The sequence below is a fragment of the Capsicum annuum genome, chromosome 1, assembly GCF_002878395.1.
Source record: "Capsicum annuum cultivar UCD-10X-F1 chromosome 1, UCD10Xv1.1, whole genome shotgun sequence".
NCBI lineage: Eukaryota > Viridiplantae > Streptophyta > Magnoliopsida > Solanales > Solanaceae > Capsicum > Capsicum annuum.
Genome location: NC_061111.1, coordinates 119,545,986 through 119,572,755, shown reverse-complemented (window position 1 = coordinate 119,572,755; position 26,770 = coordinate 119,545,986). Strand labels below are relative to the sequence as shown.

The following is a 26,770-nucleotide window of genomic DNA, read 5'->3' as shown; positions in this document are numbered from 1 at the left end:
TGGAATAAGTTCTTCTAGAATATCATAGTGTAGTATCTTGAATAAATATCTTGTAGAATTTTCTAGATATTCTATAGTAGAAGATAAGGATGGCTACATTTTTCTTGTAGATGTATCTAGAAAGATATCTAGAATCATCCATGGACTAGTATAAATAGGAGGCACATTGTGCATTTGTAACCATCCAGAAAAATAGAAATCACTCAAAAGTTTCAGCTTTCCCCTTCCCTACAGTCTCTTTTGTAGCAATTTACAGCTGCAATTTTCCTATATTTTTCTCCTTGTAGCTTTACTCTTTACGTCCCCTTTGTTTTTGACATGGTATCAGAGCCCATTTCTTACGAGATCTGAAGCTGTTTTTTGTTGATTGGCTCATCTTATTTTTAGCTCCTTTTCTTGGATCTATTTGCTAAAAAAACATGGCAAAAGAAAATCAACCAACAACGGGTCCTCCGATTTTCTCGGGGGAGAATTATTTGGGCCATTAAAATAAACGCTTATTTGAAGGCTCTCAACTTGTGGGATATCTTTGAGAGAGGAGAACCTGCTGTCCAGTCATTGAGAGATAACCCAACTCTCAATGATATCAAAAAGTATGATGAGTTGGAGACTAAATCTCCACGAGTTCTCACTTGCATACATTCAAGCCTTACGGAAGTGATGTTTACAAGGATTATGGCTTGTGAAACAGCCAAAGAAGCCTGGGATAAGCTAAAGGAGGAGTTTAAAGGCAGCAACAGCAGCAACAGAGTTAAGTCTGTTAAGGTCTTAGCTTTGAAGAGGGAGTTTGAGCTCTTGAAGATGAAGGATTCGGATAGTGTGAAAGAACACTCTTCCAAGCTGATGGATGTTGTGAACCAAATAAGGATAGTTCAGAAGGTTGTAGAGAAGATCATGGTCAGCCTTCCAGATAAGTTTGAATCAAAAACTCAGCTAGTGAAGAGTCTTGTGACTTGACTACTCTTTCAATAGTTGAGTTGATCTCTAAATTGCAAATCCAAGAGCAACGGGTAACCATGAGAAGCGAAGGGGCAATCGAAGATGCCTTTCAAGTAAGGCATAAATTCAAGCAACAAAAGGAAGGCAAAAAAGTCTCTTTATACCACTCTGGAGAGGTGAAATTTGATGGATACCAAGGTGAATCATCGAGGAGAGGAAAATTTCCACCTTGTGGTATTTGTAAGAAGACAAACCACTTGGAGAAGAATTGTTGCTAGAAGTCCAAGAGGTCTCTTATTCAATGCAGATACTGCAAGAAGTATGGGCACATTGAGAAGTATTGCAGGCAAAAGCAAACTCAAAGTGGTCAGTTTTCCCAACGAGTAAATATTGCGGAAGATCACCAAGTTGAAAAAATAGAGGAGGTATTCATGGCTTCACACACATCACGTGTTGATCGATACAATTGGTATGTCGATAGTGCGTGCACAAGGCACATGGCAATTAATGAAAATTTGTTTATTAGCCTGGACAGGTCTTATAGGACCAAAGTGAAGCTTGGAGATGGTGCACTGCTGCAAGCTCAAGGAAGAGGATCAGTGAAATTCCCTACGGACGAAGGTATGAAAATCATAAACGATGTTCTTTATGTGCCAAGCCTGACTCAAAACTTATGGAGTGTTACTCAGTTGCTTCACAATAATTATTCACGTACTTTTAAGGGTAAAAAATGTGTCATTTATGATACTAAAGGTTGTAAAGTAGCTAAAATTAGCATGATTGGCAATTCCTTTCCAATTTCATGCTATTCTGCTGGAAGTTGCTCTTTCAATGTTGAAATGAGTGATACTTGGCTTTGGCACAAAAGATTCAGTCATTACAACCTTAATTAATTGGTGTATATGTAATCCAAGGGTATGGTGCTTGATATACCCAAAATTGACATGTGCCGAGATGTTTGTGAGTCATGTCAATTTGGTAAATTGCATAGACGATCCTTTCCTAAAGGAAGTCTTTGGAGGGCGAAGGAAAAGCTAGAGTTGGTTCATACACATATATGTGGACCAATGAGGACGGCTTATTTGAGTGGGAATAAATATTTTATTCTCTTTATAGATGATCTAACTAGAATGACATAGGTCTATTTTCTAAGTAGCAAAGTTCAGGTGTTCCTTGTTTTCAAAGAATTCAAGGCTATGGTAAAAAGGGAGAGTGGCTGCCAGTTGAAGTATATCAGGTCAGATAATGGAAATGAATATACTTCGCATCAGTTCAGCAAATATTGTAAAGATGTGGGTATTCAATAACAATTCACTGTTAGCTACACTCCATAACAGAACGGGGTTTCTGAGAGGAAGAATAGAACAGTGATAGAGATGGCGAGATACATGTTGGCAGAAAAGAAGATGCCTAAATATTTTTGGGTTAAAGAATATTGCCGTCTATTTGCTGAACAGATTACCAACCAGAGCACTTCAAGACATGACGCCATTCAAAGCATGGAGGGGTATAAAGCCGTCTGCGGGACACTTATAATCTTTGGTTCAGTCTGCTATGCACATGTTTCAGATGCTAAAAGAGGCAAATTGGATAACAAGATGGAACTCTGTATTTTATTGGGCTATAGCACAGCTGCAAAAGGGTACAAAGTGTATAATGTTCATATGAAAAAGGTGTTTATCAGTAGAGATCTTGCGGTGGACGAGTCTAGCCACTATGATTGGGATCGAGATATTGTTGTTAAGAACCAAGATGGGAGTACTTCAGTTGCAGCTCAAAATCCGCATACGAGTGATATTTCTTCCAGTCCTATTGCTGGAGCGGGACACTTTTCAAATGTTGAATTAACAACTGATTCTCCAATTTTGAAGACCAGATCACTAGCTGAAGTTTATGAGCAATGCAATTTTTCTCTTGTCGAACCATCTTCCTTTGAAGAAGCAGCGGGTCATAAAGCTTGGATTTCTGCAATGGAGGAGGAGCTTGCCATGATTAATAAAAATGATACTTGGGAGGTGGTGGTATCTCGTGCCTTGAGCTGGGGGTCTATCGGAAACAGCCTTTCTACTTCTTTAGAGGTAGAGGTATGGACTGCGTACATCTTACCCCCCCAGACCCCACTAGGTGGGAATACACTGGGTTTGTTGTTGTTGGGAGCTGGTTAATAGGCCCAAACAAAAGAACATCATCGGTGTCAAATGGGTCTATAGAACGAGTTCAATCCAGATGGCTCCATCATCAAACATAAAGCCAGACTCGTAGTTAAAGGCTATTCCCAGCAGCCTGAAGTGGACTTTGGAGATACGTTTGCTCCTGTCGCAAGGCATGAAACAGTAAGATTTCTAGTTGCTCTAGCAGCACAATACAAGTGGAAAATCTACCATTTAGATGTCAAATCTGCATTTCTAAATGGATTTCTTGAAGAAGATATTTATGTTGAACAACCTGAAGGTTTTATAGTTGCAGGTGAAGAAGACAAGGTGTATAAGCTTAAAAAAGCTCTCTATGGCCTTAAACAAGCTCCGAGAGCTTAGTACAGTAGGCTGGATACTCATTTGCTATCTCAAGGCTTCAACCGAAGCCTAAATGAGCCTACTTTATACTTCAAAAAGCAAGCTGATGGGAAGTTAATTGTGATATCCATTTATGTTGATGATTTGATGATCACAGGTGAAGATTCTCTTGCGGTTTTAGAAGTTAAAAATGCAATGCTAAAAGTTTTTGAAATGTCTGATCTAGGGGAGATGAAGTTCTTCCTGGGAATGGAAATTTCTCTCTTATCCCAAAAGAGGTATGCCTTGAATCTCTTAAAAAGGTTCAAGCTTGATAAGTGCAAACCTGTTGCAACACCACTTGTTATGAATGAAAAGTTAATGAAGGATGATGGAGAAGAACGGGCAGATTCAAAACTTTATAGGAGCCTTATTAGAAGCTTGTTGTATCTGACTGCTACCAGGCCAGATGAGATGTTTGCAGCTAGTCTACTGTCCCGATACATGCAATGTCCCAGCACCAAGTATCTGGGAGTTGCTAAAAGGGTGTTAGAGGTATATTAGAGGGACAACTGATTATGGCATTTGGTACAAAAGTGTGGAGAAAGGAGTTCTTATTGGCTATTCAGATAGTGACTGGGGTGGATGTTTGGACGATTATAAAAGCACGTTTGGTTATACTTTTTTGGTTTAGGCATTTTTCTTGAAGCACAAAGAAGAAGGATATCGTAGCTCAATCTTCAGCAGAAGCGGAGTATGTAGTTGCTGCATCAGCTACAAATCAAGGAATTTGGTTGAAAAAAATCTTGTTTGAATTGGATCTTTTGCCCAAAGAACCAACAGTGATCTATGTGGACATTAAATCAGCCATTGCTATGGCTGAAAATCCAGTGCAACGTGGAAGGACGAAGCATATCAACATCAGATTCCATGATATGCGAGATGCCGAGAAGAATGGGGAAGTTAAGCTGGTGCATTGCAGAAGTGAAGAACAACAAGCCGATATTCAAACAAAGGCTCTTCCCACAAACAAGTTTGAGTTTCAAAGGTCGTTGCAGGGAGTTTCATTGAAAAATCTTGAGAAGGAGTGTTAGGAAATTAAGATTTATCTAGAAACTCCTAGTTAGTAGATATTTTTGTAGTAGAAACTCCTAGATATTAGATATTTTTTGGAATAGGTTCTTCTAGAATATCCTAGTGTAGTATCTTGAATAAATATCTTGTAGAATTATCTAGCTATTCTAGAGTAGTAGAAGATAAGGATGACTAGATTTTTCTTGTAGATGTATCTAGAAGGATATCTAGAATCATCAATGAACTAGTATAAATAGGAGGCACATTGTGCATTTGTAACCATCCAGAAAAATAGAATCACTCAAAAGTTTCAGCTTTCCCCTTCCCTACAGTCTCTTTTATAGCAATTTACAGCTGCAATTTCCCTATATTTTTCTCCTTGTAGCTTTACTCTTTATGTTCCCTTTGTTTTTGACAAATGTAAACCTGACCTATAAAGACTCCATCTATTCCAAATTTACTACCCAGGTTGACCTTGGTAGTAAATTTAAGAGTAGGACAAAACTAATAGGTTTGTTAGCATATGAGTAGGAACAAGAATAGCAAATTTTTCTTTAGTAGCAACAGGTAAAGAAAACTTGTTCAAAATAAAATTTAAAATCGTCGAATGAGGATGACCAGGCAACAATGCCATAGCTGAAAGGAACTTTTGTAGAGGCAAGATTGATGGATATTGGTGGTCTCGGTGGATGCTGTGGCCACTCATAGAGTCCATTCTTATTCCGTCCTTGTACCAGCGGCTTCTGAGTATACAGGTCCTTCACAAGAAAAGTAAAAGGAAAAAATTCAACAGATGTTAGATTGTCTTGACAAAATTTGACTACAGAAATAAGATTTTTTTAATTGATGGAGCACATAGAGTGTTAAAAAGCCTGAAAGCAGAATTAGATGCTTGTATCTGAGTTGAACCAGTATGAGTAATAGAAATGGTCTTACCATCACCCATGGATATTCCCTCATTGCCTGTATACTCTTCAAGATTGTGAGGTTCAGTCGTGACATGATGAGTCGCACCAGAATCCAGAACCCTAGAGCTTTCTGCTGACTGCAAACTAGAGGGAAAGTTGGCCTTTAGCTTCAAAATGATTGTGCGATTTGGAACGACATACATCTGCAGTGTGACCAAATTTTTGGCACAATTGACATCGAACAGACTGTCTTGAATTCGAACTCCAATTCTGCTGATTGTTTGAGCTGGATTGTCAAGGAGAAGATTGGTTCCACTGTTGATTGTTGAAGCTGGATTGTCGAGGAGCAGATTGGTTCCACTGTTGATTGTTAAAGCGACGATTGTTCCTATTAGACTGGTGTGGCATGTTTGTCTTCTGTGCTACAGCAGTTGTGATATTGGAGGATGACTTCTCGAGATCTTAGTGCTTGAGGAAAAGCTCGTGATCTGTGAGCTTGTGAAACAATTCGTCAAAACTCAATGAAGAGTCTCTTACTCTTATAGCGGCAGAGATTTCACAATACTCGGCCTAAGCTGAGAATCTTGACAATAAGTTCATCATTTGAAACTGGTGATCCTGCAACTTTGAGAGCATTAGAAAGAGATCGAACCTCTTGTAAGTATTCTACAACAGATTTAGAGAATTTCTTGATATTTTGCAATTGGTCGCACAAGCTAAAAATGCAAATATGTCTCTTATTTGCGTAAGCCGTGTGAAGAAGTTCCCAGGCTGTCTTAGCAGATAGAGCTGTGGCAACAGTAGGCACAGTGGTGGGATAGACAGATGCCATCATTGCTTGATGGATCAGTTGGTCCTGAGAGAACCAGATTTGATAGCTGGGATTTGGCATTGTAAGGTTATCTTGAGCAATGGTCATTGGTGGTGCCTATTTTGATCCGACAAAATGTCCCATGAGTTGATGGCCATTGAGTAGCATCACAAGTTGTGTTTTCCAAGTCGAGAAGTTGAGATTACCTTGCAATTTGATAGGTAACTGAGATGCGGGATTGAACTGTACCACATGTACAATAGGTGAAGCAGTAGAAGCACTGTTGTTGGTAGCAGTAGAATCACCAGAGTTATAACTAGAGGGATTGTTTCTCGAAAGGCAGCCATAGATGGGGAGAGAAAAAGGATCTAACTCGTAAGAGTCTAGAGGCGCTGATACCATATAAAATCAGATAGAGAGAAGTAGTCGAAAGATGATTTTATTCCTTAAGCATCCAAACTTTAAATAGAATAAATAACAACAACCTATAGCTGAACTTAAGGAACCTACTTGCTACGTATACTCCTGAACAGTTGGAGTCTTCTACAGATATACAACAACAATAAACTCCTGCAATAGGAGTCGTCTTCTATAAATATAAAAAAGCAGGAACTATAACAGTAAATTATTCTAATAATGATAATATAAAATAATTATGCTTAATAATTACCTTCAATGGCCACTTCCTATATTATCCTCCAAATCTTCCTCATCCATATCTTCTTTTTTCTTGTTTGTGATTTCCTGCTTCTATTGCTAATGGTACAATACCTTCTATCACCATGACTTCCTTGTTAGAATTTTCTTGTTCCAACACCATCAGTTCTCCTGCTATGGTCTGTTGTTTTGTTGTCTGTTGTTGTTCTTGTTCAATCTGCTTTTGTTCCTCTCCCTACTTCTGTTGTTCATCTCTATGCTCCATATGGTTCTCTGCTCTTGTCTTATCATCTATGCTTTGTTCTTGACTTTTAGCCTCCAGGGTTTGATCTGTTATTTTTGCTGGTTGTGGATCCTTTTCTGACTTGCCAAAGCTCTTATTCACCCAATATTTTGTACTTTCCTTGCTTTGATCCACCTTTTCTTCTTTATCTTTATCTATTTTCTCCTCATGCAAGATATCAAAGGAATTTGAAGTAGCAACTCTATCCTTAGTTCCATTCTCTATTTCACCTACAATATGTCCATACCTATCTCTCTTGTATTTGCTTCTCCTTGTTAATAATAACGAATAATTACTAGACACCTAATTGTTGTAGAGTTCTTATAGTTGTTGTAACTTTTAGTCTATCCTTGTTGATATAGGTCTTATATATAGTCTTGTACAGATACTGAAAATAGTAGTCATTCTATCAATAACTTACGATTCTTTTCCCATCTTCTACTCTCTATCTCTTTAGTTAACCACTGTTGTTTGTTTATGTTTTCTCTCTTTCCTGTATTAGCATTTTTCCTCTGCCTATTATCTTTCCCCTCTGCTCTTTTATTAGCATTCTCTTCTTTTTCCTCCTGCACCTTGTCATGCAACTCTGGATGAATATTCCACCAGCTTTCTTCATCATGGCCTTGTAAACAACATTTTTTGCAGTACTTAGGCATATAGTCATATTGTATTTGGATCCATTTTGACTTTATTTCTCCTGTAGTATCATTCTCCTCATTGATTCTCACTCTTTGTGGTAATTTAGCAATTAGATCCACCTCAACTTTTACTCTCACACAACTAGGTCATGTTTGATTCCTGGTAGCCATGTCCACTGTTAAGGGTTTTCCTAATGCTGAAGCAATCGAGAAAATAGCTTCCTTAGCAAAAAAAATTGGTGGAAGATCAAACATTGATATCCATGCTACTCCTATTGTAGTCTCAATGTCGGGCTCAAACCAAGGATCCCACTTTAGTGTTCTCATCTGCCAATACATGTCCTTGGTTTTTATGTAATATGCTGCCGTAGAAAGCAACTGTACATAATCCTCCAACCCCTCCAATCTGAAAAGAATGTGTCTTGCATCCAATACTCCTCTCGTACATTCATCCTTTATTCCACACTGCATTGGGATTGTTTTTCTCAACTCTTTCGGTTTTCCACAAGGAAACTTACAAATGATAGCATATTGTTAATTTTCTTGTATGATTAAGTTTCTCACCTCTGGTTTTGGAGGAACCTTATGCACATGCACTCATATCAGCATACATTGGTCCCTTACTGTCCAACTGTGGTCAAATATTATGCTCTACATTATTCTTGCTCACTGTTTCTTCTGGTGGGGTGCTCCCACCGAAGGTAGTGGCCATGATGGCCGGAGAAAATACGTATTTTGTAAAGTAGGTTTAAGGTTTTTGCATGCGGCGCCTAGAGAGTATGTCTGTGAGGTTTCCTTGTTCAAGATCTACTCATCTCTTGATTTCGAGATGACTCATATATTTTATACCAGTTTTCGACAATTTTCCAGTGACAGATCGACTATCCGATGATGTTTACTACATTTCAGATCACTTTTTTAGTTTTTTCCTTTTCATTTGAGGTCTCCAAGACATCCAGAGCAGTCCTTATCAAATCAATTTTCTTGCAGATATCTTCACTAAGTCCCTTACTATCCTCGTATTACTAACTAGATATTTCCAACAATCCTAATATATACTTGACACAGTTATTTTAGAATGTGGAGCCATTAACTTGAGCCATGTATATTCAGTTAATGAATAAAAGAGAGGACATTATTTATTGATGTGAGGCAAGGGAGACCTACAGTCGTATAAAATCTTGTATTACTCCTAAAAATAAAGTGGTCACCTTTTTGGATCGACCATTATGGAAGGGAAGTAATGCAATGATGGTTGTTAAATTAATCTTTTGAATAATGGATATAAAGCTACTGCTAAGAGTGGAATCAGAGTACCTCATAGGATGAATCCTGAGGATGAGAGCTTTCGATTTCGAGACGGCAATTATCGACACCGGTGGCCTCCAAAGCGGAAAGTAAGTGCTCAACGGTACTAATAGAGTGCCCATATTTGCAAAGTGTCGTGCAGAGTGGAGACTCATTGGCGTAATCAGTAGATGCGCGAATGACATTTGAACCGAATTTGAAGTACCTACCCTTGCCAGCTATCTCCGGCAAGATTCTGACGGAAGAAATCTTGCCGGAGTGGAGACCGATTCCGGTGAGTTCTATACAGTTAGCTACTGTTTTCTGCATCTTACCAGTCTGAAAATAAGAATTTAAGGTAGAATTTGTCAGTTAACAAACAATGTTTTGTGTCTACAGTCTACGTACATATAAATATAGAAAATGAGAGTACGGGAATCCATGAGATAAGGCTTGAGGAGTTGCGAGATCTGTTGAAGGCTCGACTGTAAGTCATCGACGATTTTGTTTAGGAAGTTGACGGAAATTTCTTTTCTACTTCTATACTACTAGAGTAGACAAACACGGGCGACAAACGAAGTTAAAACATCCTTTTTAAGTACCGGTTGGCCATTCAATTTTTTTTTACTTTTTTCCAAAAAATTATTTGACATTAATGATTAATAGTGTTTAATCATAAAAATTTCAAATTATTAAGGGATCCTATATAAAAATAATATTAAATAAGATATATTAGTAATACTTGTATTATTAATACAAATATTAGTAATGATGGTATTAATTATGCAGTTATTATTTTTTATACAACATTTGATTAATGTATTAAAGATAATATATATTTTTATAATTTTTATAGAAAGAAATTTGTTTACCAAAATACCTTTCTTATATACTATCTTTCACCTTTTATGCACTCACTCTTTTCCGAAAAAAAAAAAAACAAAGAATGCTTTTTCTGTCTACTGAGCTTTTCTACACAATGTAGTATCCGTCCTTCAATTTCACTTACTTCAATTCAACCTCAAAGCATCTTGCCAATTTTTTCTAGTAGACTTATGCGTCAGTAGAATTGAAAACAATAAATAATAGAGAAACATAACTTAAGTAATCAAGCAAATATACAGGTCATCTAATTTGAAGATTTGTGGTGTCGTTTGAGAGGATTTGGATGTCATTTGGAAGCTGTTGTGGTTATTTGTTGTTCACTGTATGAATGTTGTTTCTTGAAAATGGGAGGAGAGTAATAAGGATGAAATGTTTTAAGGGGCAATAATGGCATTTATCTAGTTAATACATGTGTGGTATTACTAATACATTAAAAATGGTGTGTATTACTATTACACACCTCAATACATAATAGAGTGTATAATTAATGCATTAGTTATACATAGGCTAAAAAATGTACCAAATAAGATACTAGTAATGCACATTAATTAATATATGCATTAATTTATTCAATACACTCTACCAAACGTCCCCTAATTTAACTGTATGTGTCTCATAAGTGCAATCTTTAATTAATCACATACTTTTTACGTTTTTAAAATTTTGATAATCTTAAATTTTTCATATTCTAACATTTTTATATTTATTTCTAGATTTTCAAAAAAATTAAAATTAAATTTAGTTTTTTTAAAATTCTAACTAATGGAAAAAGTATTAGTTGTAATGAATTCTGATGACTTCTGATAAGCAAAGATTTTACCATAAATATTTAATTAATTTTCAACTCTTAAATAATAGGAAAAGACTATTCTGTCCGAAACCAAAACTTTTAATGAAGGACAAAAAATTTAAATAATATTTCTAAGGCCCTTCACACTTTTAATATAGTATAGATATAGATATTTGAAAAGGTGAAAAACAAATAATTTTTTACTCTTAATTCTCTCACAAAATATCAAAAAAAAAAATAATTTACATTCATGGCCAAACACAACTCAAATTCCAACTCCAACTCCAATTTCAATTTTCGAATTATGATTTTCATGGTCAAATGAGACCTAAAATTAATTAAAGAGACAAGTATTGAAAACGCCTGAATTTTTACTTTCCTTAAATTATCTACTATTAAAAACACTTATATACTTGACTAATTAAATTTAAGAACACTCTTACGACAGACACTATACCTAGCATTAGCTTATCCCTAAATAATAACCTCACTAAATAAATCACAAATCAAAACGAATAAAAATTATACATTCTGTTATCAAAGATCTTTAGGCTACAATCCTTAATTTTCATGAAAATGAAAATCAAAGGATTATATTGGGGAATTTTAAAAAAATTATGAGAAAAAGTTTAAGTGTGAGAGAGCTTGTGGGGTGATTTCACCAGGTAAGGTTATTCATCATTAGTTATATCGCGAGTGAACACACATTAGTTAGACATGACAAAATGGGGCATTTTAAAATTCACTTGGTCAAGTGTAAGGGTGTTTTTAATAGTAGATATCATTTAGGGACTAAAATAATAATCCACGCCAAGTTTAGGGGTGTTTTCTATACTTCTCTCTTAGTTAAAAGGTACAAGTGAGTCTCATTATATTAATTACTCCCTCTGTTTCTTTATAAGAGCTCCTTTTGAGTCGTGATTTTGTTCCCAAATAAGTGTATGTTTAAGCCTTCAAGAATATTTTAATCATAATCTTCCTAATATGTCCTTAAATTTAAATATAGTTCTCAATGTCAATTTAGAATGAAATAAAATTTAATTCAGGGTAAGTTGGTAAGGGAATCTCGATGCACTAAAGCTCCCGCGATGTGTAGGGATCCGGGGAAAGGTCCCACCACAAGGGTCGATTGTACGTAGTCTTACTTTGCATTTCTGCTAGAGGCTGTTTTCGAGATTTGAACCTGTGACTTCCTCGTCACTTGGCAACAACTTTACCAGTTATTCCAAGGCTTTCCTTCAAGTTGATAAAATTATCTTAAATTTTTTAGGAGAGATTGTTTTATTAAAGGGTGTGTCCAAGTTAAAAAAAAAAATACTTATTTAGGAATAGAGGGAGCAAGTTAAAAGGGGTCAAATTCTTCAAACAATTATAGGAGTTGTTCAACAATTGTAGAGTTGTCCCAACAACTATTTAATTTGTCCAACAACTGCACATAATTATCGAACAAGTGTAACAGTTATTGGAGCAACTTCTACAGTGGAAAAAACTTTTATAATTGTGAGGCAAAAGTGTAAAAATAAGAGGTTTGGGGATTATTGAAAAAAATTATCACTATTATCCAATTATAAATTTAAAGGACTCACTTTATTGATAAACTCATTTGTCTTGTTTAATTGATTCGTAAGCACTAGGTATCAAGACACTTGGGGCTTTGAGCTGTAGGTGACAAAAGAGTTTTAAAATGAGGTGTAGGTGACACAAGTCTTAATTATTGAGTGGAGGTGACAATTACTTTATTATGGATTAAGAAAGTTTGGTAAGTTTGAGAATAGCTCAAAAGTTTTTAAATTTACACTTTGATCTAAATGTTTACCTAATATAACGGAAAACGGAGGAAAAGAGGGGTGTCTTTCTCTTTCTTCTCATCTATTGTTGTTTTCTCTCTCTTAGTGATTTTTGTTGTTCATTGTTGCTGCTGCTTTATTCATCATCTTCTACTTCATTATTATCTTCATCTTCTTCTTGTTGACCATTGTCATTGTTGTTGTTGTTGTTACCACTACTGTTGCTATTTGACTAATTTCTTAGGTCAAATTTTATTTCGTACATCACTTTTCACTTTGGAATTACTTCATAGAAGACTTTGGTAAGTCAAATTATGATTTTTAGTTGAATTTGTCATCTGGGTAACTGCTATTGTGCTGTTTTTTCAACAATAGATAGCACGGGAACATGAATGCAACATAAGAGCCATCTGTTTAAACAAATCTGTTTCAAAGGAAGACTCATATGTTAGATTTATGTTTATAGTTTTATAGTGTTGTAACATGAATCGAATAGATGGGTCATCTGTTACAACATATGACCCATCTGTTGCACAGATTAGTTATCTGGTGCAACATGATAAAAATATGTTGAAATAGATTACTAACCTGTTGCAACAGAACCTAAACTCGATTCCAACAGACATGTTATCTTTTGCAACAGGGTAAATATCTATTGCAACAGATTATTAACCTGTTGCAACAGAACCTGAACTCAATTCCAACAGATGGTAAATATCTATTGGAATATATTAGTAACCTGTTGCGATAAAAATTGACCTCGATTCCAATAGATCATCATCTGTGGCAACAGGTAAGTCCTCTGTCACAACAGGTTAATTATCTGTTGCAATATGTCACTCATTTGTTGGAATCAACTTCAAAGGTGCCTCAGTACTGTAATATCAATCCCAACAGACGCTTCATCTATTGCAACAGATTATAGTCTGTTGCAACATATGATTCACCTGTTATAACAGATGACTCGTTTGTTGAAATCAACTTCGAGAGCGTAACATGAATCTCAACAGGTAAGTAATCTGTTACGACTGATTACACATCTATTGGGATTCATTTATGGCACTATGAAATCACTATTAACTTTTTTTGACAAATGACTTTATTTAGGTACCACTAACGGAAGGATCAATAACAATAGGGGTGGATTGTCATGGTCAATGTATCGAGAAGAACAATCGATATGTATGGCATTGGAACGAGGGTGAAATGCTAGAGATAATAGCTATGACAGTCCAAAGTGATGTTTCATATGATGATATTGTAAACTTAATCATCAGTTATTATAGACTGAATTGTCAATCGGAAGAACTCATCATCAGCTACATGTACAGGTCCTTTGAAAATCATAGGGTACTCTGTCTTTCAAGATAACCGATCAGATTCGGTTGTGAGCTTATTTTAGTGATTCATCCAGGCTGGTGTTAAGGGTGTACGTGGTTGAAAATACGAGAGAGAATGAGAACCAGAATATAGAAGAAGAAGAACAACAAGACATCTTTGATGATAGGTTGGATGATCTAGACATGAATATTCCAGATGATAATCAAACACCTATGCCCATGATGCGACCAATATGATGGGTAGTTCTTCTCAATCGACACAGTCTGGAAATCTTCAAGACAATGGGACCAGCTTTTTTGTTGGAATGTCATTCAAGGACAAGAATGAACTATCTACCACTTTGTTTATTTCTTGCTTGAAAAAAGATTTCAGAATAAAGAAAGTGACTAATTCGAGCAGTGTCTTTTGCTTCAAATGTGCTAATCCAAACTACAAGTGATGGTTGAGAGCGATGAAGTATGCAAGTTCTGATAGATTCGTTATTCATAAACATGAAAAGCATCACACATGTGGTTTGGAGCACATCTCGGACCAAAATCCTCACGCTATGACAAAGGTCCTTGGTAAATATTTCAGGAGTATTTTCCCCGATGACAAAGGCCCTTCAACAAGGGTTATGGCTGATTAACTCCTTACGAAATTGGGTATCTTGGTTAGTTATTGAAAGATACATACGGCCATAGGGATTACCAAAGACTTGGTTAGGGGGACACATGAGTATGGGTATGCAGTCCTGGAGGTCTACCGTTACATAATTGAGTCCACAAATCCCGGAAGTAAGACGACATTGTATATTGATAAAGACGGAAGGTTCAAGAACCTTTTTGTATCCTATGGTGCTTGGATTTAAGGTTTTCGACATTTGAGAAAAGGCATAGCCGTCAACAGTACCTTCTTGAGGAGCAGGTATAATGGAGTTCTGCTAGTGGCGGTAGCACAGGATGCGGAGAATCACATCTTTTCTGTCGCTTTTTGTGTAGTAGACAAGAAATGTGATCCTCTTATGGAATTTTTTTTGAACAACTATGAAGTTGTGGCGAAGATACCGAAGAGTTGTGTTTTGTTTCGGATAGGAATCAAAGTATTCCAAAGATGGGTTCAATTTTCTTCACTTCAGTTTACTTTGGTTGTTGCATCAGGATCTTGGAGAGAACATTCGGACTAACTATCACAATGAAAGGGTCGTGACATTTTTTTATAGAGCAGCTAAAGCATATAGTAGAGAGGAGTTTTAGACCATTTCAATCAAATAACGGATGTAAATCCCAAGGTAGTAGAACTTCTCGTACGTGTCGATTTCGAGAGATGGAGCCGGGCATCCTGTCCGACAGATAGGTACATTTTTATGAATTTAATGTCTTGTTTGAGTTACAAGTTTAGTATGATGTACTAAGTGATTCTTTTGTATATGTACAATCTTATGACATCAAACATAGCTGAATCGGTGACTTCATTGTTTGGCGATGAAAGAGAATTTCCCATCAAGGCTATGTTTGATGTAATAAACTAGAAGTATGGTTGATTTTATAACGAAAGACGTGTGTAGTTCAAGGGCTCAAAAAGCACCCGATTTGTTCTCGAAATTAAAAAAATCATATCAACTAACATCAATTTGGGGAATAGGTTATTATCTTATAAAATAGCAGATTACAATTCATTATCACCGATCATGGTAATGTTTCCACGGTCGATCTTCAAAAAAGATCTTGTACGTGCAGAGTTTTTAACTTGGACAAAATACCTTGTCCATATTCCATGGCAGCACTTCGAGCTCAATACGGTTCAAAATATGAACCTAAAGTTTACGATCACTCCTCTCAATATTATTCGATAGAAGAATATGAAATAACATATAGTGGGCATATTACTCCGGTGCCTCCCGAAGAATCTTGGGTTGTTCCTGCAGAGATTTTGGAGAGATTAATACCTCCTCCATATATTGACCCAAGTACTATCAAACAGGGAAGAAAGCTATATAAGAGGAGGCGTGGAGTCGGAGAATCATTTTCATCAATAAGAAACAAGTGCTTCGTATGAAAGCGTGCTGACCACAAAAGAACTACATGCCCGGATCGTAATCCACCATGATCGTTGTAATTGCACTTGTGTTGTTGTTTGTTGTGGACTTTAATATATTTAACTCATTGTTGTGAACGTAATGTTATCATTTATTATATATAAAATATCTTTTTAATAACTTGTGCATCAATAATAAGAGGTAAAACATGAACTAATAAATACAGCAGACTACAATTATTCTTAATAGATTAACCATCTGTGGTAACAGATGGACATTAGCTGGAAGAACACAACACAGTTCTATCAAACTAGAATATTTTCCTCCAACAGATGATAAATCTGTCGCAACAAATGGATAATCTGTTGATAGAAACCCAATCGATGACCAATCTGTTCCAACACATGGTCCATCTATTGAAAGAATTCAAAATCCAAAATTATTATTGCTACTGGATTCAAAATTGCTCCTTACCTCCAACCGTCGACATGTTAACATTAACATGTATGTTTAGAAGAAATAGACAGAATGAAAATTGAATAAGAATAAAAAAAGCCAAATTCGACTAAAAATAAATTTTTCACTAAACAAAAAATAAAATATATTAGGTATAGATCCGATATAGAAAAATTAAAATACATACACTACAAGAAAAAAACATTCTAATTATTATTATTATTATTATCATCATCATCATTAATGACAGTTGACCAATCAACTCACAGCAACAAGGCCCTCATTAGCCTCTGCATCTCTCTGAACATTATCACTCTCATGGCAACCAACTTCTTCTGTAGGTCATTAACTTACCTCTGAAGTTCCCTTACTGTGTCGCACAAAATAGCAACATCCTAAATAGGATTAGCCATATCTAGAACACGCATGAATTGATAAATGTAAAGAAAAAGTGTCTAAATATAATACAACGTATACTACCAACTGGTAGATTTATACCAAAAAACTTATCGCAACGAGAAAGGAATATGTTCTTTAAAGAGAAGTGGTTGAAGATGTCACACGAAAAGAAATAATGCAAGAAATAAATAAAGCTTAGTAGAATGAAGATTAAGAAGGGACCTATTTATAGAGGATTGAATCAGAACATATAAGGCCAAAAGGCACGACTGTTAAGCTCCATTTTATTAATTACATTCAAACTGGTGACATTTGTTTTCTACGAAAAGTCGCGACTTTTTATTTTACATTAATACTTCTCACCTTTTCAAAATAGTTTTGAGACTTGATAACAACCGTTATTATTGAGTTGTTGAAACAGATCATCCATCCATCTATTAAAATAGATTATCTGTATATGTAACAGATAGTCTGTCAAAATAGATTTACCATATGTTGCAACAGATGGTTTGTATATGAAATAGATGAGACATCTGTTGCAACATATGTATTATCTGTTATGATAGATGGACCATCTTTTGGAGTTTTTTGATTTCTTCTAACAGCTGATTCATCAGTTGCAACAGATGGAGAATTCAATTTATCAACTATTTTGAATGTGTTAGATTAAAAGTCACGACTACCTATTTTTTAATAGTCATCACATACGTGCAGATAAATAACGCTGTCTGGTTGTCATAACAGATTTACCATCTATTGCAACATTTATTGCAATATATAGATTATCTATTGCGACAAATGGACCATATATTGGAGGAGATGTTTTGATTTCTTCTAACAGTTAATTCATTAGTTGCAACAGATGGAGAATTTGGTTCATCAGCTATTTTGAATGTGTTAGATAAAAATTCATGACTCTTCACCTCTTTTTTAATAGTCATCATATGCGTACAGATAAATAAACAATATCTGGTCTGTCGCAATAAATTTACCATCTGTTACAACATATGGATTATCTATTGCGACAGATGGACCATATGTTAGAGAAGATATTTTGATTTCTTCCAACAACTGATTTATCAGTTGCAATAGATGGAGATTTCAATTCATCAGCTATTTTGAATATGTTAAGATAAAAAGTCATGACTCTTCATACCTCTTTTTTAATAGTCATCACATACGTGCAGATAAATAAACAACACTGTCTAACATGTCTTGATGGGGTTGAAAGAATAAGGTACATGAAATGGATCCACTTTCATGCGTGGGAGTTATGTATTATTGATCAGGCTACCGTGACAGACACACATAAAGTGAGTTTTTTACCGATTAGACACTGATCCTTCAAACAAGATCCCGCATTGTACAGTTTAGTTTGATAGGTACGAACTGATAAGGCCGAAGCATTCCAAAGCGGTGGTGTTGATACCCTGTCATAATTTAATGACGGTCTATGCTTATATTCTTGTGTCAAGTTTGGGGAAGGGTTCAAGTTTTTGGCGGCAGTATAAATATCCAATAGTGATTGGACCGATTTTAATGGCGTAATGGACTTCTTGAAAGTCCTCCAAAGCCTCGCACTGCAGTAAACAATGATGGAACCAATAGAAATTCGCCTGGTCTAAATTTATATGGATGGATTATTAAAGGAGACTTTTATACAGTAGAAGGTACTTGGGAGAATACCTGTGCGGGAAGGGGGGGGGGGGGTAGAGAAGGCCATAATCATCTCAGACCTTGTTTAAGAGAAAACACAGGGAAGAAAGTAAGGAACTTCTTGCGGGTCTAGCCAATGAAATTGACATGAGAAACCAAAAAATTAGATGAGCTTCAAATGTGGAAGTATATCCAAATATAAAAATCTGTCAGTCGCTGAAGAAAAAGAAGAATGGTCAACAGGACTAGAGCTGGACACTTTGCTCGAGAATGCAACTAGTGAGCGTGGCCTCAATGAAGACTCTCAAAAAGTGCAGGACAAGAACTTTAAGAAAGAAGCTTCATGAGCACTGGAAATTGGTACGATTGTCGGTCAGAATTGAAACCTGAACCAACAACTCCTGAATTAAAAATAAGGGAAGCCAAGGCGTCAATTTCTGAAGTCTAACTTGCATGCCATGACTTCTGTTTGTGGCTATGATAAGGTCAATAGCAGTAGAAACAAAAAGGTTTGAAGTTGGGCAGAAATCCTATGCCTTGTAATTTCCACTGCCTTTGACCTGACCAGAGCCATAAATAGGAGGCATGGGATGCAAGTTTAACTTGAGAAGCTGCCACCTTGTCTTGATCCCATATTTTTAATTCAGGAGTAGTTGGTTCAGGTTTTAATTCTAACCGACAATCTTACCACCTTCCATGCTCGCGAAGCTGCTTTCTTAGAGTTCTGGTCCTGTATTTTGTGGGCTTTATTGAGGCCACGCTCGCTAGTTACAGTCTCTAGCAAAGTGACCAGCTCTAGTCCTATTGAATATTCTTCTTTTTCTTCAACGACTGATGGATTTTTATTTTTGAATACACTTTCACATTCGTAGCTCATTTAGTTTTTTCATTTTTTATGTCAATTTCATCAGCCAATTTTACTACACTTTCCTTCCTACCCTGTGTTTTCTCTTAAACAAGGTCTGAGATGATATATGGCCTTTTCAACCTCCCCATTCCCACACAGGTATTCTCCCAAGCACCTACTGCTGGATAATAGTCTCCTCCAGTAATCTATCTATAAAAATTTAGACTTGGGGAATATGTATTGGTTCCATCATTGTTTGCTACAGTGCGAGGCTTTGGAGGCCTTTCAAGAAGTCTATTGAGCCATTAAAACTGATCTAATCACTATTGGATATTTACACTACCGCCAAAAACTTGAACCCTTCCCCAAACTTGACACAAAAATATGAGCATAAACAGTCATTAAATTGTAACAGGGTATCGACACCACCTACTTGGTCCCTCAGCCTTACTAGTTTGAAACTAACAATTTTAATTATAAAATACCATATCTAGTTTGAAGGATTAACACCTAATAGGTAAAGAATAAATATTCACAAAACCATTATACTGGATGTGTGTTTTCACGATAGGTTGATCAGTAATTCATACCTCCCACATATGAAGTGGTTCCATCTTTAAGCAGCTTATTCCTCCAAATCCATCTTCACTCTAGCCTTTAATGCTGGTCGGGAAAAAGTGGATCCAGTTTTATTTTCTTTTATCTGCAAACAAGAGAAATATATTTGATGTCAAACAAGAGAAGAACAAAAATAACATTACAAAAGGGTAACACAAAATTAAGTGAATCAACAGATGACCAATCTGATATAACATATTACCCATTTGTTCAACCTATGAGGCATCTATTGCAACAAATGGATGACATGTTGCAACAGAAGGTTCATCTATTGGAATAAATCAAACTAGCCTTGCTACTAGTTTGATTTCTTCAACCAGTTGCTTCGTCTGTACAAAAGGGTAACACAAAATTGAGTGAATCAATAGATGACCAATCTGATGCAACAAATTACCCATCTGTTCAACTAATGAGGCATTGTTGCAACATATAGATAATATGTTGTAACAAATAGTTCATTTGTTGGAATAAATCAAACCATCCTTGCTACTAGTTTGATTTCTTCAAATAGTTGCTCCGTTTATTCCAACAACTGATTCATCAAACTATACTGATAACAAGGTTTTTTAAGTTCTCCCAACAGATAACTTTTTTCGCATATTTTAATGAAGGTTCGTTCATTCATGACTTAAAAAGTCATTTTTCCTTTAATTTTCTCAAAAATAAGAAACTGGTAATGGGTAAATCATTAATAGCAACAGATGTAAATATCTAATTTAAATGACATACAAAGAAGAAGATGAGATGAAAAGAGCAATAGTGAACTATACCTGCAATGTGAAAAAATCAAATGGATCAGAACATCCAGTTTAGTTGAGAAAAGATATTGATTGGTTGAGATCCGAAAGGATCCTCATTCGAAAGAAAAGAGAAAAAAGAGAAAAAAAAGAAAGAAAGAGAATAGAGAATAAAAAAGAGTGATAGATGAGTTGAGTCTTACTTTATGGATAAAGGAGAGAGTATTCTTCTAGATATGGGTTTTAAATATTCATTAATAACTTTTGGAGGGCACGAGGAGATGGTGAAATTGAAAAGACCAGATAAGAGTACTCACTCAGGAGATTTTTGAGTTATCTAAGTAATATTTTTTACCGCCTTAGAATTTTAATTTATTCATCTCGGATAAGAAATACCTAAATTGCTTTAGAAAGGGTCTTAAAATATCTAAGTGAAATAGATGATAATTTCTGTTTGAAATTTCCAAAGCTCAGTTATTTGTCGCAATAGATGCAACACCTGTTTGATAATTTATAACATATGCATAATATATTACAACAGATACTTAATCTGTATGATTAAATCCAACAAAAAAGACATCTATTACAATAGATTGAACATTTGTTTTTATATAATTTTAATTGATTTCATATGATAGAATAATTCCTTAATTGACTAATCTAGGACCAGGGATGAGCTCTCATATGGTCAACTATAACTTCAATTGATTCTTTCAGAAATTGCATGATGAGACGGTATTGCGTTCCTCCCGACCAGAGTCGTCGATCGATAACTATGAGCTGAACCGATTCTTACTAACTCATATGTTAGAATAAACCTTAATTAATTAATCTAGGACCAGGGGTGAGTTCTCATAGGGTCAACTACACCAAATAGCAATGCCTATTTGATAATTTACAACAGATGGGTAATCTGTTGCGATTTATGACTTAATCTATTTAATCATTTACAACAGATGGGTAATCTATAGCAATAGATGACTTAATCTATTTAATAATTTACAACAGATGCATAATCTATTGCAATAAATGACTTAACCTGTTTAATAATTTATAACAGATGGTTAATCTATTGCAACAGGTTGAACATTTATTTTTATACAATTTCAATTGAGTTCATATGTTACACTAATACCTTAATTGATTAATCTAAGACCAGGGGTGAGTTCTCATAGGGTCAACTATAACTTCAGTTGAGTCTTCTGACAATTGCATAATGAGAAGATATTGCGTTCCTCTCGACCAAAGTCGTCAATCGATCACTATGAGCTGATCGATTCTTACTACCTTATATATTCAACTAATACCTTAATTGTTTAATCTAGGACCAGGGGTGAGTTCTCATAGGGTCAACTACAACTTCAATTGAGTCTTTTGAAAATTTCATGATGAGACAGTATTGCGTTCCTCCCAACCAGAGTCGTCAATCGATCACTCAAAGCTAAACCAATTCTTACCACCTCATATGTTAGACTAAATACCTTAATTGATTCTAGGATTAGGGGTGAGTTCTCATAGGGTCAACTACAATAGATGGCAGCACCTATTTAATAATTTACAACAGATGGATAATCTGTTGTGATATATGACTTAATCCATTTGATAATTTACAGAAGATGGGTAATTTGTCAAAATAGATGGCTTAATCTGTTTGATAATTTACAACAGATACGTAATTTGTTGCAACAAATGACTTAATTTCTTTGATAATTTACAACAGATGGTTAATCTGTTGCAATAGGTTGAACATTTATTTTTATACAATTTCAATTGATTTTATATGTTAGACTAATACCTTAATTGATTAATCTAGGACCAGGGGTGAGTTCTCATAGGATCAACTACAACTTCAATTGAGTCTTTTGTCAATTGCATGATGAGACGGTATTACGTTCCTCCCGACCAAAGTCGTCAATCGATCACTCTGAGCTAAACCGATTCTTACTACCTTATATATTCAACTAATATCTTAGTTAATTAATCTAGGACCAAGGGTGAGTTCTCATAGGGTCAACTACAACTTCAATTGATTCTTTTAGAAATTTCATGATGAGACGGTATTGCATTCCTCCTGACCAGAGTCGTCGATCGATCACTCTAAGCTGAACCAATTCTTACTATCTCATATGTTAGACTAATACCTTCATTGATTAATCTAGGACTAGGGGTGAGTTCTCATAGGGTCAACTACAATAGATGGTAGCACTTATTTGATAATTTACAACAGTTGGGTAATCTGTTGTGACATATAACTTAATCTATTTGATAATTTACAACAAATGGGTAATATGTTGCAATAGATGACTTAATCTATTTGATAATAGACAACAAATGCATAATCTGTTGCAAGAAATGACTTAATCTGTTTGATAATTTACAATAGTTGTTTAATCTATTGCAACAGGTTGAACATTTATCTTTATATAATTTTAATTAATTTCATATGTTAGAGTTAATATCTAAATTGATTAATCTAGGACCAGGGGTGAGTTCATAGGGTCAACTACAACTTCAATTAAGTCTTTTGGCAATTGTATGATGAGATAATATTGCGTTCCTCCCGACCAGAGTCATAGATCGATCACTCTACGCTGAACCAATTCTTACTACCTCCTATATTAAACTAATATCGTAATTTATTAATCTAGGACTAGGGGCGAGTTCTCATAGGGTCAACTATAACCGATGGCAGCGCCTATTTGATAATTTATAATAGATAGGTAATCTGTTGCGACATATGATAATCCATTTAATATTTTACAACAGATGGATAATCTGTCGCAATAGATGACTTAATCTGTTTTATTATTTATAATAGATGCATAATTTATTGCAAAAAATGACTTAATCTGATTGATAATTTACACCAGATGTGTAATCTGATGCAACAGGTTGAATATTTATTTTTATACAGTTTTAATTGAGTTCATTTGTTAGAGTTAATATCTAAATTGATTAATCTAGGACCAGGGGTGAGTTCATAGGGTCAACTACAACTTCGATTGAGTCTTTTGGCAATTGCACGATGAGAGGGCTAAAAATTATCCATATCTTTGATAATTTTAAAAAATAATTATGATCAATTCGGACCAAATTAACACTTTCAAAACTTGTCATTCTTTTCCAAAATACAAATCAACCCATACAAATCATCCATTTGCGAGAAAAATATTTCATTATTTCAAATTTTGAGTTCTCGCTCTTTTCTCTTTCTCACTCAATTATACAGTACAAACAACAACTACTCAACAAATTGCTCTACCCTTCACAACAGATCGATTTTTTTCTTATTTCCAACCATATAGGTGTTATTTTTAACTTTATTCTTGCTTGTACAGTCATTTTCTCTGTCTTTATTAGAAACAGAGTTCGAGAAGAGTTCTATATTATTTATTTTTTTCTAAAATATAATAACTTTTAAGTTAATGATGAAAAATAAAACTTTAAGTTGTATTATCTTTGAGAATAGGTTTACAATTTTGAGTTTTGATGGTAAAATCATAGGAAGAAATTGAGAAAACCCTAGTTTCTATTGCTGTGTTTTGTTGACTATCGGGATATTATTGGATGGTATTGGTGGTGGTGGTTGTGGTGGTTGTTGGTGGCAGTGGTTGGTGGTGCTTGTGGTGATATTGGTTGGTGGTGTTTGTGGTGGCTGCCAGTGGTGTTAGTATTTATGGTGTTTGTGGCATTGGTTGGTGGTATTTGTAGTGGTGGTGGCTGTTGGTGTGTCAGTATTGGTGGTGTTTGTAATGTATTTTTTTTTAAATTTATGCATATATCAATTGTAATGTAATTTTTGCTTTTCTGTTGTTTCTAGGTAAAATATGTCTCCCAAAAGAAAAAAAAGTGAAAGTGGATCAACGTCTGACCACCCAAAAAAAGGCTGCAGTACAGAGGGATTCGGAGGAGTTTCCTGAACAATCTCAGTCAGGAAAAAGTGAAGCTGAAGAGAGAAATGAAAATAATATTGAGGGAGGTAGACAAGGGTCTGTAGATGGTGATGAAGAAAATAAAAGTGAGAAAGAGGAGAAATTAGAGAGTGAGAAAGAGAAAGAAGATAATCACCAAATTGATGATAATGGATCACTAATGAGGCGTGAATTAATATCGACATCCCAGCATGATCAGGTCAAAACTTTTAGTATTGACAGGTTTCAAGTTGCAATGCCGATAAATGATCCAAAAGCAGAAGAAGAGCTAACTGGTGAACTTGTACTTAAATGTCAGATGGGGAGAAATTTTATTTATTTTAGGAAAATTATGAAGGACGAAAACATAGACGGACTTTTTAAGAAGAGCTGCTTTGGACGCTTTCTTGAGCTGCCTGAGGACCCCTCTGCCAGTTTCTATATGAAGATGGTATGTGGTCTTCTCAAGTGTAGGATCAAGTATACGGGGGATGATAAAGATTCGAAGGAGGGGGTCAAAAAGATGAATGAAATCTGGATCAACTGTTGTGGCATGGAGGTTTATTTTGGCTTACAAGAGTTTGCCATAATGATGGGATTGAGATGCCATTGTCCAGAAGAACCACCTATCACCAAGAGAATACCCCGCAAAAGATCCAAGGAAAGAAAATACAAGGAAAAATGATGGGTTGTTTGACATTGCTCGACGTGGATACATAGCATCGAATTTATTGACAGATCTCATGGATAAAACCATACCAAGTAGTACATAGAGTAATTTTGCTTAGTTTGGTTTGCCCATTCGTTTATATTGGCAAGAGACGTCAACAAGGTCATAGAAGATGATTTATTGGCGCGTGCTGAGGATTTTGATAAATTCAACAATTATCCCTGGGGATATGATAGCTTCTACTTGACTATCCAATATTTACTGACAAAGCTATCCTTAAGGACGACCACATTATACGGCTTTTCTTGGGCTTTCATGGTAAAATTAATCACTATTTTTACTCATCCATTAATTTATATTGAATATAGTTATTATGATTTTTTTTGCTTGCTTCTTATTTACATTTTTTAGGCTTGGGTACTTAAAGCCATTCCTCCCCTCCGAAAATAGATAATGGATTACCCGAATGAGGTTTCTCATCCAAGAATGTTTAGGTGGTTGGCTGTAAAGAACAACACCAAAATTAAGGAGGTTGATCTCTTTAACTCTCCAGATGATGCAGTACGTCTTCTTTAAGTAAAATAATTTTACTCAATGAAAGATATTAAACAGATGTTATATCTAGTGCAACAGATGTTATATCTGATGCATCAGATAGGATATCTGTTGTGACAGATTACCTGTCTTGTGTCAACCGATGTAATAGATGGATAATCTGTTGCAATAGATGACTGATATCTTATTTCAGATTGCCCATCCACTGCTTTGGTTCTTTGAACCCGACTCCTAACAGATTAACTATCTACTACAAATTATGCAACAGATGTATAATCTGATGTAACATATTGTTAATTTGTTGCAACATATAGATCATCTGTTGCATAACATATAACCCAACAAATTACCCATATTGTGCAACTGGTGCAATAGATTGGTAATCTGTTACGATAGATGATTGATATTTTGTATCAGATTATCCAAGTGTTGCTTTAGTTCTCTGAACCCAACTCAAACAGATTTTAACCATCTACTGTAAAATAGGCAACAATGGGTAATCTGATGTAACATAATGATAATCTGTTGAAGATGTTGACAGTGTATAACCCAACAAGGCTCATCATCGGTGATCACTTCTTATATTACTCTTGGTTATGTTGATACCATAGCAAACCCAATAGTGGAGTTAATAAAGAAGGAATTGGATGGAGGAATGCCATAAGAAGAGCAGTTAGGCAAGGTCATCCTAATATTGATTCATGACCAACCTACTAAGTCAAATCCGAGTGCTTCTTTTGGTGGTGGTGTTGGCGTTGGTGGCAGGCATGCTGATGATGCTACCACTTGTGATGATGAGCATGTTGATACTCAAGAAAAAATAAATATATTTGAAAACACCCTTTTCACCCTTACACAGGTCCCTCTCACTCCTCTTCACCCTCGTGTTCTCGTTGCGAATGCGAAGAGTACAAGGACAACCAGGATATACAAGGACAACCAGGATAAACTCTTTGAAAAAGTAGAGGCTATCTCTAAAGTTATCAAGGAATTCAAATCCAAGAGGGGTGTC

General features: G+C 35.4%; 1 protein-coding gene across 3 annotated transcripts in view; it reads right to left on the bottom strand.

Moving 5' to 3' along the window:
* The window catches only part of LOC107877947 (probable UDP-3-O-acyl-N-acetylglucosamine deacetylase 1, mitochondrial), a 31,024-nt gene extending 21,366 nt beyond the window's left edge, over positions 1–9,658 (bottom strand). For 2 of the 3 annotated variants that reach the window (XM_016724782.2, XM_016724787.2), the window contains exons 1-2: positions 9,523–9,642; positions 9,120–9,428 (exon numbers count right to left, since the gene is read on the bottom strand). In XM_016724782.2, coding sequence (XP_016580268.1) covers positions 9,120–9,428; positions 9,523–9,585 — 372 coding nt within the window. In that variant the 5' untranslated portion in view covers positions 9,586–9,642. Of the gene's footprint in view, positions 1–9,119; positions 9,429–9,522 lie in introns of all 3 variants that reach the window. The other variant, XM_016724772.2, reaches the window with a different exon arrangement.
* Positions 9,659–26,770: the final 17,112 nt, after the last annotated feature.